Consider the following 17,766-nt stretch of genomic DNA (forward strand, 5'->3'; position numbering starts at 1 on the left):
TCTGGGTCGAAGCCCCCGACCCACTAGAGCCCCCAGGCGGGTCCGCTGGCCCCGGAGGCGCCGCGGAGCCTGTCGGAGGAGAAAGGGACCTCATGGCCATGAGGAAACGCTCAATCTCCTCCGGCGTCACGTGCAGCCCAGGGACCGGAGGGTATGGGGCCGGACGCGGCGCCCGCGACTCCCGAGGAGCCGCGTGGGCGGTGTCACCCGAACCCCCGGCCGCATCGCGCGAGCGTCGGGGGGAGTCAGAAGAGCGATGATGCCTCTTCGACTTCTTGTGTTTCTTACCGGACCCGGAGGAGTGGTGCCGACTCCCGGAGCTGTGAAGGCTCCGTCCCCGCGACCTGTCCCTCGACCTCCCGTGGGACCGGGACCTCACGCGGTGCGGAGCCGACTGCCGGAGTTCGAGCCGCCTGCGGGACCGCTCCCGCCTGGCTTTCCTCGAAAGGGCCCGACAGTCGGGGCAGGCCTCGTCGTCGTGGTCGACGCCCAAACACGTCAGGCACTGGCGGTGAGGATCCGTGACCGACATGGTGCGGTCGCAATCTTCACAATGCTTGAAGCCGGGCATCCCTACGGCACCGTCGGAGTCGTAAGACTTCGAAAAGGATCAAAAAGATCACCAAAAAGTTAGTCAAAAATTGACCAGGGTAACTGCTCTTTCCAGATCTGCGCTGGCTGGCGCGGAAAAAAGAAGAACTGACGCCAGCACGCGGAGGTGGCGTCTAAGTACTCCGACGATGTCATCACGGCGCCCACGACGGACGCGGAGCCGCAGACGACGCCTACTGACGCGCAAGGGTACTGCTACGCAAAAGTTTCCGGATCCAGTCTGACGCCTGGGGATATTCTAAGGTAAGGAATCTATCACTAACGTGTCTCTTTCAGATCCTGGAATACTCAAACAAAGGGTATCAAGATTCTAGTCTCTCTCCCACCCTCTTCAGTATTTACACGGGGCTTCTACAGTCATTATCGCAGATTACTTATAGGCTGACAGCGCCCAGATCTACCAGAAAATATTCTCCCTGAAAGATGTTGAATTCATGACCAAAGGCTGGTTGAAAATAATGCCTGGATGTCATACCATCATCCAAAAGTCAACTTATTTAAAACAGATAGTCTAATTAGCCCTAACTTATTGCTCTAGCTGAATTCAGACTTTGTTCAACTCACTCAGTTGTTAAATTGAATACATTCTATTGTGGCGTACCGCTAATCTCTTGAGGTATAATGGACACACAACATAATCTTTAAGCACATCTCAAGGCAATGGGGTAGAACTCCAAACTCATCTCGTTAAATAAAACATTTTATCCTTCAAATGTATTTATCAACTGTACAATTAATTAAAAGCATTACAGTAAAAAAAAAAACATAAAAACGAGCAAATGGAAGAATGGTCACATAAAAAATGTAGAGGCTGCCAATTAAAAAGTATTATATCCCCTCTCCACTGCAACCACTCGGGCTACCAGCACCGAGTCTTTTTCACGAGTCCTTGCACAGAGTTTCTTAGACAGCTGCGTAGGCCTGTAGGTCGTTCTCCTTGACCCTTACATTTAGAGCAGTCAATGTGGTGCGGTCTCTGTAGGACGGGTGAGTAGGATCAAGGCTCTTCCCTCATTTGAGGGGAGGCTGAATTATCCCCCTTGTTTTGCCTCGCAGGTAGCCCTGGTTTGATTGTGTTAGTTTGCTGCCTTTTGAGCCATTCTAATCAGATGAATGAATTACCCCAGTCTCGCCAAGTTCTTCGTGGTTGTTCTAGAAAAGCACAAGGCTGATGCTTTGCGGCATATCTTGATTCCCTTGGTGATACAGACTGGGCGAAGAAGTCTTCAACCTTCGCTCCTTAGGGCGGGGCAGCAGCATAAAAGGTGAAGCCAGGATTCTCTTATGTAGGGGCACAGTCTGCAGCTTATAATTTCCCCCTTGCGAGCCTATGCGGGGTTAAAGATGATGATTCCTAAAGTGCATATCCTCATGGAGAGGATTTTGGTTCTGGCTTGTGGTGTCATGGCCTCGTTTAGGTAGGGTTGTGCCTTTCCTACCATATAGGAGCCGTTCAGCAGGACTGGGTGGGGGCTATAGCGAAGAGATTTAAGATTCAGATCGAATGAGGTTGTGCAGACTGGTCTGTTTGTGGCTTTTTTGCAGGCATTTAGTGGGATTTCAGGCAGTGGTATGCTCTTTTCCTTGATCTTTAAAGTCTTGAGTGCTTTGCCAAGGCTGGTGTGCCATACTGATCTTGGTCCCTCAAAGATGACTCTCATTTGGCGTCTTAAGGTGTTTGTTGGGACCCATATAATCCTTAAGTATAGTTTTAAGATCTCCCATTGGCACATCAAGTCTGGCCTTACCAGGCCTTGCTCCAATCTTAGCGTTGACTTCCTTGCCGACCTTGGGATAGAAAAGACTGATTTATATGCTTTGGCTTGGGTTGCGAAAAGAAGGGCGTCCTGCGACCCCGGAAAAGCCTGGTGGGCATAACTAATGGCTGGCAGCAGTTTTGTTAATGGCTGGCATCAAATCCTGATCAACATGAAAAGCTAGTTTAGCCAATGCCTCACACTGCAGAGGGTGGACTATAGAAATACCACACTAAAAAGAAACTCTAAAATTGCACCTAATTCCCCTCAAAGCAGTCCGTCATGAAACATCCAGAAAGGACACTGGCACAAGAAATTTGAGCCTTCGCCCCTGTCTTCGGCTCAATGGAGTGGATCCCATTATAAGCTAGGAGAATTTTTAAACTTGCCTGCAGCACGCATAAAAAGATGTCTACCAGAATCCCTATGTAGCCTACAGCTGGCCATATCTGGTAAAAAATACCTCATTGCTTCTAGAACCACCAGGTATGATGGCGACATAAACCCTACATGGGGAATAGAGGCAGGAAATGCACAGATGGCACACCTCTACATCAAAATCTTGACTTTTTTTCAAAGAAGAAAGTGAAATGAGAGCAATACAAAAGTCCTGCAAATAATAAATGCAAAGTATTCCCTAGGGTGGCAGAGTACTGCAGTACCCTCAAATATAGTGGGAGACAACCCGTTAATTTCTCTAGAAGTGCACCTAGGATATGGCACACCATCCCAACAGACCTTATACTTACATTGTTTGGCAAGAAATGGCAAAATAGGACTATATTACACAACACCTATTTTGTATATTTTATGTTTATTTTGGAAGAGTAAGCTTCACGCAGTTCCTTTTAAAGTTCAGCCAACAATGGGAACTAATTGAAATCAGAATGTTTAGATTTTGTTCACCTACCTTGAATAAATGGTTGATGAAACAATGGGCAATGGGGAGGGTCAATGCATGTATGCGATTCTCTGGTTGTAGCATGTACTGCTGAATTATGGTTATCCCACATTTGCCACATAATTTGCAAAGTTTACAGCTTTGAATATTTTATGTTTATTTTAGAAGAGTACGATTAAAGCGGTTCCTTTTAAAGTTCAGCCAACAATGGGCCCTAACTGAAATCAGAATGTTTAGATTTTGTTAACCTACCTTGAATAAATGGTTGATGAAACAATGGGCAATGGGAAGGGTCAATGTGATTCTCTGGTTGCAGCATGTACTGCTTAATATGGCTATCCCACATTTGCCACATAATTTGCAAAGTTTACAGCTTTCATCAAATGTAGTGTTTAGCTCAAAAGATGAAAAATACGAATACTAGAGAATGTGCTTTATAATAGGCATTTTTGTGCTGCATAATGAAGAGAACTTTTCCATGCAATTTTGTCTTCTGTGCTGCACAATCCTGGTAGCTCCAACAATACTGTTTTTCATAGCCAACTGAGAAATGTTTCAGTTGACTGCGTTTCATCACCACATTTTGTGCAATAAAAGGCCAGTTTCCACAGGAAGATAATTTTTTGTTTTGCTAATAAATCTGGAGATGTTTGATGAATCTTCATGAAACATTAAAAAAAGAAAAAGAAAAAAAAGTTAATTTAGTTCAGCTACTTCCTGGGAAGTTTTGGGGTGATTCGTCAAGCTGGGGCTTAAAATAAAAGGCGGTGGTGCCCAAATACATTTTTCCTATGCCATTTCCCATAGGAAATTTAGACAGTGATATAGAAAAAGTAGATGAACAGCACTACATCAAATCTGGCAGAGACTTAGATTTGTATTCTGGATGCATGTTTTTGTGATTTAATTTAAATTTGTTCCTTGGTTTTTGAGAAATTAAGGTTCAAACATTAGTGGTATATTGACGTTGGTCCTTGTGATTGGCTCTGGGAGTCCCCCCTCCCCCTCCGTCGGCTGCTTCGGACCTGCGAAACCAAGTGATCTGATTGGCTGCGGTGGCCATTTCAGGGAGTGGGGTATTTTGTGCCTAACTGGTGGTGTGAGTTATTGCATGTTTTTTTATTCCTTGGTAACCATACCTACTGAACTTTGGAAGATTTATGCATCGGAGTCAGAACCGTAACTCAGTTTTTAATGGATTTTTTTTCAATGTATGCACTGTTTTTTTAATTACTTAATTTCCAACCCCCAACCTTATGAGCATGGCTTAAGCCATACACAGAGGGTGTTGCCTGCAAGGCTTGGTCTTCCACCAGGCCCTGAGCCCAACCTAGCATAGACTGCCTCCAACTTTACATGCAAAGCATAACAGATTAATGATTTGTCACAAAATGGTGGTCAAATACAGCAGCTAAAATGGTGGCTCATGATCTATTTATGACTTGTGTGTTGTTTATTTAAGCGTTTTTTATTTGTTTTGGGACTCCAGTTTTCTATGCCTTTGGGTACTCTTCAGCACTCCCCAGGGGTTCGTCACATCTGAAGGTGAGAAAATCACTTGAGAGAATGTGGGAGAATAAAGACAACATTGCCCAGTCCTCACTATTTAACAAAAATAACACAAGAAATGCTAGTGGTCTATGGTCAAAGTAATGGTGCAGAAGATTGACGCAAACAATAAACAGGTTGTACTGTTTAAACAACTAAGGCCCTCACAACACCAAGGTAGCATGCTTGATCAGAAGGTCCATTCTCACTCGGCAATAAGAAGAGACAGTGGTGCAAGTCACAACACTGAAAAACAGTGGGGAGCATTTAGGAAGATGGAATTATTAGAAGGAGGCCATCTGATGTCATAGGTCTGTCTCAAACTTCTGCACCTTTCATGGACCATAGACCATTAGCATCTCTTGTGCTTTGTGAACATATGAGGGTGGCCATGCCATGGCTGTGGAAATTTGTTTTTGACAGCGCAAAGCTTGTGATTCATTATTTCAAGGTGGAGGGGAAAAAAATTCAGAGCCCTTCTCCAGTCAGTTACTTGATGGAAAAAATTAATATATGTTTGACAGGAGTCATGATTTGAGAGTCTAAATAAAAGACATACACGAAAGTGCTAACCCTTTAAAGCGCATACTGCTTTTTTTTTGCAGTAATTCCTATACGAACTAAAAAGCGAAAAACATCTTTTTAAGCCCCCACCCCCTTTTAACTTTTTTCCCCATGCACAGAGCTTCATGAAAATTTCCATGCTAAAGCGTTAGCTGGCTAATACATGCTTTGCCACTGGATTCAAGCTAGCTTGGCTGATGAGGGGTGTTACCCCGAAACCGGTCCCAGGATGCTTGTTTCCGGTCCAGGGAGGACCTGGCCTGGTAGTTTGGGCTGGGCTGTTCCCATGAGGCTCAGGGTCAAGACTGACTGGGTCCAAACTGGGGTGGCTAAGTGAGCTAAAGAACCATGATGGATTCAAGTCAGATCTGTGATTGGGGGTGAGTGTTTCAAAAGTTTCAGCAATCTGTCCATCATCTCCTTGTGTTGGTCTGATCCGTCCATGAGGTCAAAGGTTATAGGCAAATCAAAAAACTGCTCTCAATGGAAAGTGCGGCTGAAATACAACTACACATTGTCAACCACTTGTGTGTAATATACACAGATGTGCTATACCATTAAATAGGATTAGAAATGTTTATGGTGCATTGTTTACTTTTTATACGAAGTCGTTCTGTTGTAAAACATCTACCACCAGTTGGGTTTAGTCCATACCATATAAAACGCCTTAAAATGTATAAAGCTTGAATTGTTTGTCAGAATCCCGTTCAGAGGGCCACGGGGCAAGCAGGAGCTACTGTGCTTAACGGGGGTGTTGAGGCCTTTTACTCCCGATTTCCTGCAGCCCGACCTACATCTGGGCCAAGCACCCTGCAGCGCTTGATTCTCATTGGTAGCGCTGGTGGAGCAGTTCAAGGCTTCTTGGGTGGGAGGGGAGGGTTAGACATGGGATATGAACATTGACTCCTCAAAATACATTCAGCAGCAGCAATAAATGATTGATCAGTCAAAAATGTGCTTTCTGAAAAAATAAGTATTTATGTACGAACACAACGTAAAATACAGCATTCACAAATAAAACACACAGTCCCCTAAGATCATGTCTCCAGTGTTCCATCAGCATGTCCCAGATTCCCATTTCCCTCTCGCTAGCAGTAGTGGTTATTTCCCATTCACTGTAGGGGACTTTTAGGTTACGTCCCAATAGCAGTCAGAGTCTCAGGAGTCCCACTCCGACTCTTTGATAAAAGTAAAAAGTCTTCTAGTGCTGAGGCGCCATATTGCTTGCTATAAATGATTCACAATCTTAGGCCTGCTCCTACACCCTCATATGCCTTTTTTCCACACCCTGAAATCAACACACCTCACATCCGGCCTTCAGGAAATCTGCAATCTTGGACATTGGCACAAAGTACGCCACGTGAGGTTTTCCTGTTGTTGCTGTCCCCCAATAAATCTTCAACTCACGCTCTTTTAAGATCTCCTTCATCTTCTCCTCTCCAAGGACCTCCTGCATGATCAGAGAAGAATATCAAGTATCACTTTGCATGACAGTAGATATAGTATGCTGGAACATTGTGTTCATAATACGATGTAATGACTTTGGGGAGTAGGGGTATTGGCTTGAAGATATACTGAATATTCTATTCACGCATACTGATGCTAATGAGTGAGTCAGGCAGATGGTGCCCAAAATATATTTAGCTATATTGGCAGTGGTAGATTCTGGTATAATAAACATTTTTGTAGTAAACTCTTTAGTTCGGAGTTTGCAAGGCGAACATTCAAATTTACTAAATTAACCTAAACTCAATCCCCTAGCAGCTATGGCATGTGTAAAGTATTTATGTAGTACTGAAACAGCAAATAGGTCAAAATGCCAAACAATAAAAACCCCAAACCCATTTAGAAAAGTAGGGTAAAATGTAATAAACAAAATCACAAAAATCCAATATGGAGAACAGGAGATACAAATTTGTAATGTTTTAATTAGGAATAGCGATAAAAAGGGCAAGGTTCAAATGATAGTCTGCAGCCGCTGTAGACCGCGACCTAAGGGCAGTTTTAGCTTGGCCACGATGGAGAGCAAGTTGTATAAACCAAACAGGTTCATCCCAATGACAGATTTAACCTTCTGACTTAGTCTTTCAAGTCTCAGTCAGCCACAGTACACTTCTAAAGAACCCCAGGACCTCAAGGGAGGCACCTGGAGACTCAGTGTGTCAGGCAAAGGCCAACAGCAGGGTCCAGTCCAGGTAGAGTCGTCACTGGTGAGCTGGGTATTTCCAGGAAAAGGGCTTGTGCAACTTGTTGTCTCCTTGAACCCACACAGTAGGTCAGCCAACGGACTCTTGGAGTCCACTTCTTAATCCTGGGTAAAAGAGGGAGCAGGTCCAGTCCTTCAGGGCTCCTCACAGGTCATAGATAGAAGGTTCAGTCCTCTTTTGATCTTCTGAACATCCCAAAAGTGTTACGATGTGGGTGCCTGGAGATGCCACATCAAGCCTGACACGAGCTAGCGAGTCAGGGTGTCTTCCTGGGCACTTTCTAAACAATGGGGCAAAAGTTTCCGGGGCCAACCCTACTCACTTTTTCAATAGTTCCTGTTTGCCTTTCTGCAAACACAACCATGAGTCAGCGCATTTTCAAGATGGTATAAGTCTTTGGCCACACTAAACTTAGAATTTCACAGGGAAATCAACAGTGTCCACCAACATCCAACACTGAAATACAGGTTGAAGCAGGCACTGTACCCAAAACAAACCCAGAGACAGAAGTTCTGGTAGGACAAAAGCAGGGTCCTGCAGCAATCAGACTGGCGATCCCCAAAAATTGTCTTGCCATCCTGTGCGCCACTATTCAAGTATTCCCCAAATGTTACATGTAGCTCAACATACTAGTCAAGCAAGATATGAGGCTCTGGTGTCAAAAAGGATGCCCCAGCCCACACTCTCAATATTCTGTAGAGTTCAGAGGAGTCATCTCTGCCCTTGAGATCAGCCTATTAGGAGGCATTTCACACCTATTCAAGACGGAGCACAGGCTAAGAGCAGGTAGAGTATTTTGCTAATTAGCCTCGGACAGTTCAAGAGTAACTTTCTAAAAGTAACCTTTCTTTAATATTAATTAAATATCCTTTTTCACCATTTAATTTGATTGTAATAACTATAGAAAATGGGGATTTAAGTATTTTTCTACCTGGCGCATTCCTCAGATTTAGTATTTGTATGTTAATCTGTACTCTGGGTTTCCACATAGAACACCTCGGTCTGCCATAGAGAAAATAGCTTTTAGATCCTGGTCACTGCAGCATTTTTTTTCGATTTGTCTCGCTTCAAATCCTATGCACACCTTACTTTGCGGGAAACAAGGCTCACAGTGACTTACTAACATTTATTTGAAAGCTTTTTACCTGTCTAAAGGATTGTTTTACCATGCCACACTGCAGGTTTTACACTGCAGTAGTTAGACTACACAGGGTGAGCCAGAAACCCTATTTGTACTGCCACTATAGTGGATAGCTCAGGTGCAGCAAACCACAAGTGGCATTTAACTTTCAGGCCCTAGGTAAGCTTCTGTACAAGACTAGGGACTACAGGCAAGTCAAATGTTCCAATTAATAATAAGCTAATAAAACCATGACTACAGGGGAAGCTATAGCACACCACTCCTGGTTAGCAGGGGTAATGTGCACAGATTTCTAAAGCCAGCAAAAATATAGGGCCTCACAAAAGGCAAAATATTGGGGATGACCCGCTTTTTCTGCATGATTTCCTGGTTATCGACTCCTAAAATCGGATTGCGACTGGATGACAATTTGGTATTTGCGAGGGGCATGTTGTGGGCCTCCTTTCCAAATGCTAAACTGGTACCAGATACATCAATGGTTTGAGACTAGAATTTCAGTTTAAAACCACTGAAAAGTTTTAATGACTAATATCACTGAACATTTTGGAAAAAGATTTGGGGGGGGAGGGGCAGGGGACAGGCAGTGGTCTTCACACATTTTTCAAAAAGACAACTTAATCACAACAGCCCTGTTTCTTTGAAGGGAATCTGGCTGCTTAAAGAGAGTCAGGTGACTCTTGCAGGTCACCAAACCTGTGATTTCCACCAATGGGAGTAAGATGCAATATGCAATCTACCTTATCATATTAATGAGGTAGGTTGGACTGCAAACCCAGTCTGATTTGGAATATTGCAAAGTGACCTCCTAGAAGATAGGTTGGTCTGGAAAAATCAATACTGATCGCAAAAAGACTGGCAGCAAATTGCACTTTTGAAGACCAGTATATTGATACATCTGGCGTATGATCTTCTGCCCATGGTAAGTGGAAGGGCTAACTGTGGGTCTCAATAAACAAGCTGTGTTCTTTATCTTACCTGATTAACACACCACGTTTGGAAAGCTACAAGAAAAACAACGTCTTTGTCATTCTTCAACTGTATTGTACTCCAGCTAAAATACTGAAAATCTTTTATCAAATAAAGTCCTGTCTTAGATGTGGTCTCTCAGAAGCTACCAGGAGTCATATGTTGCTATTCCGTTGAGCACTGGCGCCCTATTGGGTTAATGTTAATTAAACAATGAGCCTTATAATAGAGAGACTAGGGTGACTCCCACGCTCAATACTTTGAGATTAGAGAAAAGAGCCATTAGTAGACAAGACTATTGGAAATTGTATACAATTTCGATTAATTACATGGAGAAAATGAGACTTTGGATACAGGAGGAAGGCCTGGTCTTCCTGTGTTGCGATTGGATAAACCATGTTTTTAGAAATGAAGACCAATAGATTGGTAACCATGTTCAAGAACTGCCAACAAAGACAATTTATTTAAAGTTTGTTTCTTTATATTGGGTGCCAATAAACAGCTCTTGTTTATCTGAAAAGAAGCTCTAGATTTACTTCCATTCAAACGAGGTGCATACCTACACTCACCAGTCAGGGGCTAGAATTAAGCTGTTTGAACAAGGAACCTCATTAATGGTGAGAATTTGTATCCAAAAGTCAAAACAAAAAACCATTTGTGTTTTAAAAGAAGAGGTCATAAATCTGAAAAGTCAGAAAGAAGGCACTGCCATTGAAAACTAACAAAGGCTTGATTTCTGACAACGTCCATGAAACCGGTCAGAAAGCAAAAAAAAAAAAAAAAGGTAATGCCTGGGGAAGGTTAACGACAAGCATGGGAGTGGTATTGATTGGTTTGTTAGATTATGCATATGTAAGGACCGATGGTGTGTGACTTACACAGTTAAGAGTCTGATAAGGGAAATTCAAAACGGCTGCATCTATTCTTAAACTACTCATCCTCTTCTTGACACCAATGATTCAGAACCCACCTGCAGATTCCGTGAGATGAGATGATACTTTTCCTCAGGACTCAGATTCTCCGCCATTGCTTCTGAAAGTCACTACAACACAGTTTTAGACCTGTTAAAATACATAAAAAATGTTTTAATAGACGTGAAGGTTAGAGATGCAGAAGTGGAAAAACAAGCAACATTAAGTTGGACTGGCGCAAAGGGCTAAGAAAGAGCATATCTAATATAGTTACAAGAGGCCAAGGGGCCAACAGTCATCCGTCCATGTCTTTGCAATATTCTTTGCAAGCTAGGTACTAATGTAATGCACTAGGTATACTAAACAAGCTCTGTTGCCACAGAAGGACTGACACAAAATTCATACAGAAACAGAGAAGCTCACAACAACAAGCATTTGCAATGCAATAGGCCTCGCATTTAACCCTTTCAGTGCGTCGGACAGCCGGCGTGTGCGGAGGACGGCCGTCCGAACCACGGCCACCCTTTATTTCACCCGCACTGCGGCGGAATTCGCACAGCGGTCAAAGGGTTAAGCGAGTTTGAGCTGTTGGCATTGTAAATAACAATGCCTTTTATTTATGTTTTGGTTTTTAAATTATAAATAAAAGGAATCGTCATTACAATGCCAATAGCTTAAACTCGTGTAAATGCGAGACTTATTGCAAAGCAAATGTTTGTTGCCTTTGTTATGAATGGAGATGGATAGGTCGGTGGAGATTTCCTGTGTAATAACACACACTAACTTTAAAGGATTACCCGCCAGGGTCAATGGGTGTAACTCTGTCTGTTAATGTTCACAAAAAAGGAGACGGGGGAGGGCTTTTTTTAATACAGGTCCAGCATACGTACCCAAATGTTAAGAACAAAAGAAAGTAGTAGGCAGTTCCTACAGGGTTGATGAAGGGACTAGAACGTGGAAAACTACAGAGTGATTTGTCCAAAAAGGAGATGGGGAATTCCTCCTTTCGGATAGAGTGCCCTCACACACCCAGCCCGCTGAGTGTCATGCTTCATCATTGGGCATGCTCCTCGTCGGGTCGGCAGTGCAATACCCGACGGGCACCCTCAGTGGGGGCTCTTTGGCGGAGATCTTTCATCCTTGCCATATGGTGAGTGCGTGTGAGGGGCCCTAAAGTGTAGAAGTGTGGTGTGTGGTAAAAACTAGGTGAATTAAAACAGGGGACTGTGGTCAGGGCCACTACTTTAATAATCCTGCCTCCTACCCTGTTTAAAAAAGTGATGGCGCCTATCTACAATAATGTTGTTGCTAGTTGCTCTTCTGTGCAACTCTGTGTCCACATTTAGATTCCGGTACATGTACCACAGCCATTCTTAATTAACGCGGTTCTTTCCACCGCATAAATAACCCTCATCATATTATTCTCAGAGACTAAAGAAAAGTTTTAAATACTAATTTTACTCTGAAATTGTAGATATTCGAAGTGATCCAGAAGGGAGTTACAAATTCTTCAACTGCCCTCACGACTACTGATAAACTCGTGAAGTCTTTGGTGGCAATTTATTTGTGAGATTAGATGCTAAATATGTACATTTACCAATCAATCGTTTCCTCTGTTTATGCACAATGTCAATCCTCGCCACAGACACTCCATTGAGACACACCTCCAGCTGCAACAAGCTGTGCTACGTACGTGTGGAATGTGCAGCCCCTCTCACATGTTTAATCAGCAGCAAGTGAAACCTGAGAAGCGCGCTCACCAGGGGCAGCCAGTTACCCAGCAACCTCGGCCTCCTAACTGGCCATGAAGGGCATGGGGCCGGTCCATATTCTGTGAAAAATGTAATGCAAGCCGAGTCGCATACTACATTCTACATAACACAAATTAACAAAAAAATATTAAAAGCATGTGGCCGCTTGAAATTGGACTGCGCCGTAAATGAAATAAATAAATAAGCATGGCCGCTATAGTTGAAGCGGCCCGCGCTGTAAAGTAAAAAATTCATTAATAATATAAGCGGACGGGTGCTGCAAGGTCATGGGTGGAATAGGGGAAGAGCATTAAATAAAGTAGTGCTCACCAATTTATAATGCAGACCACACGTGTACCACCACCAATAAAAGGTCCAGTCCTTATGGGCAGAAACAAATGGAGACAAGGCGAAATCCAGGAGGGACTAGCAAGCCTCATAATGAATCGGAATTCAGCGTTTATGAATGACAATGACACCAGCCAATTATAAATATGGGCGGAGAGTGGGTGGGGCTTCTACTGCATACTCTATTGAAGCATACCTCGCAGAGGGAGCAGCACATGCACGCTGCTCCTAGGCTCGATCTAAAAAATAGACATGGGCAGACCCAAATTATGAATAATGGGCGGAACAAGCAGAGATAAATTTTAAGAAAAGTCTAATTTCTTTTCAACTGGGTTTCTTTTTTTTTTTTTAAGTGTTTTTTATTAGCATCATGAGTAACATCAAATAGATATATATACAATATCAGACAAGTCATATAAGATAAGGCATCAATCAAAAACAATACTAACAATCAATATTTCTGTTTAATCATTAAGACATAATTACTCCCCAAATTTCTTGTACCTTCCGTTTTTGCCTCTGTCCCTTAGTTATCGCCAAAGAGTTTTCCATATTATAAATGTCTTTAACCAAAAGCCACCATTCCATGACCGTGGGGGGATGACTTTGTATCCAAGCCCTGGCAATAGTTAATCTGGCACATGTAAAAAGTATATTCATCAAGTCCCGAGATCTATTCTTTACCCCAGCAACTCCGATCAAAATATCCAGTTGCGTGAGTATAATTGGCCTAGCCATTTTGGTCGAGATAACACCAGCTACATCCTTCCAGAAAATGGATAACTCGGGGCATGAAAAGAACATATGAGCAATGTTTGCCCCCTTGAGTGCACATTTAGGACATTTTGTACGATCATTCGATTCGTTCGATTCATTATTACAAGCCCATTTTAGAATCCTGTCTGGAGAATAATACAGTTGAAACAAAGTTCTAAACAGCTGTAATTTCAGACTAGACGATTGAACTGCATTATTTAGGCTATTTAGTGAGGAGGTTATCATATCTGGTGTTACATTCACATCCAGCTTTGTACTCCACTTTTCTGCCACCTTACTGATATCATCCTTGTGTAAGATAGAGAAAGTCTTATAACCACAGCTGATCAGTGCCTTGTCAGAATCCCTATACATACAGCTCCAGATTTCGGATTCAGATATACTATCAAGGCCTGTTCTACGGGTAATATAATCCTTGATCTGATTGTATTTAAACCAAGCCCTTTCTGGTAATTTATACATCATCTTTAGCTTTTCAAAAGTAGAAAATCCAGTATGGTCATACAGATCTCCCAGATTATTTATGCCATTATCCGAAAACATAAAACTAGCTGGATCTTGAAAAACACCTGGTAACCCTGGATTATACCAGAGTGGTGTTTTAGCATGAAATAGGGAGATATTATTCCTATTAAGGATAGATCGCCAGATATTTACTGTGCCTCGAATCGTCTTGAACCGTACTCGTTTAAAGTAGTTGGGGTCATTGAGTCTGTACAAAAACATAATAGCCTCCCCCCCTAATATGAATTTATGAAAATAAAGATATTTGTCGGGAATAAGTAGGCTGCGAAAACGAGTTAAAAAAGCAGCCCAATAATATAATTTAAAGTCTGGTAACCCAAGTCCACCTTGGTCATAGGGGAGTTTAAGCAGATATCGCCCGTCGTGCTTTCTTATACCCCCATATGAAGCTGCTGATGATACCCTCCAGTCTGCTAAAATAAGTATTACATACTCTTAAGGGTATAGACCGGAAAAGATATAGAAATCTAGGTAAGATCTTCATTTTGATTAAGTTAATTCGCCCCAAGATCCCCATTGGAAGTTTGTGCCATTTCTTAAGAAGAAGAGAAGTTTCTTTTAATAAAGGTTCATAGTTAAGTGCAATTATTGAATCAAGATTGGAAGAGATTTTTACCCCGAGGTATGTTGCCACATTACATACTCCATCCATTGGTGTAAGTAGAGTAAAATTTGTAATTATTTGCGTTTTGCTGATATTTAACCTATACCCTGATGCCATACCATATTTATCTGCTTCGATACCTATACCTGATATCGCATCAGGGACATTTGTAGAGAAAACCGCTACATCATCTGCATAAGCAGTTATTTTTAGTGCTTTAAGGCCATTTTTAAACGGTACAATCATCTCTTGCTTGTGCAATGCAATCAAGAAGGGTTCTATTGCTAAAGCAAATAACAGAGGAGACAGAGGAAACCCTTGTCGTGTGCCACGTTTAATTGGAAAGATAGGTGAGCATTGTCCTGAGTAGCATACTTTACCCCTTGGTTGATCATACAGGGATTTAACCCATTTCAAGTACTGACCTTTTATGCCGAATGCAACCAAAGCTGCCCAGAGGTAGTCCCACCCCACGCGATCGAATGCCTTTTCCGCATCTAAAAGGATCATACCGAGTGGGGTGGGACACGTCCTAGCAACGTCAAATGCAGCTATAGCAGTATTAATGTGAGCGGTAGTATCCAGTTTGGGGATAAACCCGTGTTGAAATGGTGAAACCATCTGTGGCATTAGTAACGCAAGCCTTGTTGCTAGTGTTTTTGCAAATATCTTTGCGTCGGCATTAATTAATGATATAGGTCTATAAGACCCTCTCTCTTGTGAGGGTTTCCCCTTCTTAAGAAAAAATATAATTTGAGTGCGATTCCAGGATTTTGGAGCTTGTTCTCCTTTACCAATAGCTTTGATAACCATAATCAAGAGAGGGATTAATTCTTCCATGCATTTTTTATAAAGTTCTAGGGGGATTGAATCTTCGCCTGCAGCTTTTCCCAGTGCTAGGGAGTTAATAGCTGCCTGTATTTCTCCTACTGTTATATCTGCTTCTAAGTGATCAGCTTGCTCATCCTCTATATTCTGTACGACATTTTCTGTCAAATAGACTTTTATATTATCTCCTGTTGGGGTTGTTTCAGGCGTATATAACTTTTGGTAATATGTGGCAAACTGAAGTAAAATTGATTTAGAATCTTGATGTAATTGTCCGTCGTCACCTTTTATTTCCTTAATCAGCATTTGGGCTCGGTCTTCTGCCACTTTATATGCCAAAATTTTTCCTATCCTCTCCCCACTTTCATATTGATTCAGCCTATATTTAGCTAATTTAGAAATGCTTTTCTCCCTAAAAATATTTTTCAATACTAATCTTGATTCCATCAGTTTTAAATTTAAATCTTCGATTTCTTTTGCCCTTGTAGTAGTAATAGTAGCTAACATCTTAGATAGCCTTTCTTCGATATTAGATATATCATCTAGTAATTTTTTATTTTGAATCCTATTGGTTTTATTTTGCTGCCAAACAAACTGTTGTGTAAACCCACGGATGCTGGCCTTACATGCATCCCACACCATCAAAGGAGATGTAGAAGACCCTTTGATATCAATAAAATCTTTTATATGTCCTTTCAACAAACTCACAAACTTAGTATCAGAGAAAAGATATCTGGGAAAGGAGAAGGGCCTAGGTGGATGCCTGTCCGTATCAATTTCTATTATGAATGAGAGCGGGTTATGGTCCAATGTTACCCTAGGGCATATTGACATTGTACTAGTTGACAGTATAGAGTTAGAGGCAAAGACCATATCGATGCGTGAGCAAAGTTTATGGGCAGATGAATAATAAGTATACCCTGCTAAGTGAGGGTATAGATACCTCCAAGCATCTTTGATTGCATGTATATTAGCCAAATCTATGATGGCAGCCCTCGTCTTACGCATCCTTTGAAACGCACCCTTTCTAGTTGTGTCCATATTATAATCCATAACACAATTAAAATCACCCAACACTATTCGCTCCCCTTCCCAAGTAAGTAACTCCATATTGACCTGATCGATTATTCTTGGTTCGTCCTGATTTGAGGCATAAACCCCACAAATTATATATTGGAGACCTTCCAAAGTCACTTGTACCATGGCCCACCTGCCCGCTTTATCCGTCATTTTTTTGTTAGCTTCTATTTTAAGCTGTTTATGCTTCAGTATGGCCACACCTCGGATTGAGGCATTAAACTCCGTGCCAACCAGAAGATCATAGCCTAACTGGTTCAATAAACGTCTATCCTTATATGCAATATGAGTCTCAGTTATAACTACTATCTGAAGGTTATGCATCCTAAGTTCTTCAAATACTAGTCTCCTCTTAGTCTGACTGTTTAAGCCAGCAATTCAACTGGGTTTCTACAACAATTAGATGGAGCAAGCAAATATGAGACAACATTTCCTAGTTGACAACGTGTGGTGGATGCTTCCTATGAAAAAAGCAATCTTCACATATATTGTAAGGGTACCAGGTAATACAACCAATGCAAGAATAATGAAGTTGGGGACGGCTGGACCAGCTCCCCATAGAAGATCATCTCTGTATGTATGTTCTGAGGCGACAACAAACAATTACCAAAAGGGAGAAAAAGCAGCTAAGGAAAATGTACAACAAGTGTCACAGCCAACCTATAAATGCAGTTCAACACTAAGGCTAAGAATGCACATTTTCAATTGCGTTTTAATTGGTGAATTTGCCAGTAAAATCGCTGGATCTGATTAAGACTCTTGCCAAATCCCTAATGCTGTTAAAAATGGATTATGATAACTTTTTCCTGACTGGTCTTCCTTTCACCTCATCCCACCGAAGGCTGTGGTACATGCTGCAGCACACCCAGTCTCTGGCTCCACAACATTTGAACATATTATTCCAGTCCTACATACTCTTCAACTGCTACCACAGAAGTCAGGGATCTTTAGAAGACAGCCTGCATCACATACAAGTTACTTCACGAGGCCAGCCCCCACTACACTGTAGCAAAAATAACAAGCATTTGCAATGCAATAGGTCTCGCATTAGGAAAGTTTGAGCTATTGGTATTGTAAATGACAATTTTTTATTTATGTTTTGTTTTTGAAAATAGTGAAATTAATAGCTTTGTCATTTACAATGCCAATAGTTATAACTTTCGCAAATGTGACACCTATAGCATTTGTAATGCAATATGTGTTGTATTTATGTGACTTACATGTATTGATATTACAAATAACAATGGCT

General features: G+C 42.0%; 1 protein-coding gene across 2 annotated transcripts in view; it reads right to left on the reverse strand.

Moving 5' to 3' along the window:
- YARS1 (tyrosyl-tRNA synthetase 1) overlaps positions 1 to 17,766 on the reverse strand; it is a 115,516-nt gene that overhangs the window by 49,867 nt on the left and 47,883 nt on the right. For both annotated transcript variants that reach the window (XM_086955717.1, XM_086955718.1), the window contains 2 exons: positions 10,667 to 10,757; positions 6,686 to 6,832 (listed from right to left, as the gene is read on the reverse strand). In XM_086955717.1, coding sequence (XP_086811843.1) covers positions 6,686 to 6,832; positions 10,667 to 10,723 — 204 coding nt within the window. In that variant the 5' untranslated portion in view covers positions 10,724 to 10,757. The remainder of the gene's footprint in view (positions 1 to 6,685; positions 6,833 to 10,666; positions 10,758 to 17,766) is intronic.

Source organism: Lissotriton vulgaris, chromosome 2_1 (genome assembly GCF_964263255.1).
Source record: "Lissotriton vulgaris chromosome 2_1, aLisVul1.2, whole genome shotgun sequence".
In the NCBI taxonomy this organism is placed as follows: domain Eukaryota; kingdom Metazoa; phylum Chordata; class Amphibia; order Caudata; family Salamandridae; genus Lissotriton; species Lissotriton vulgaris.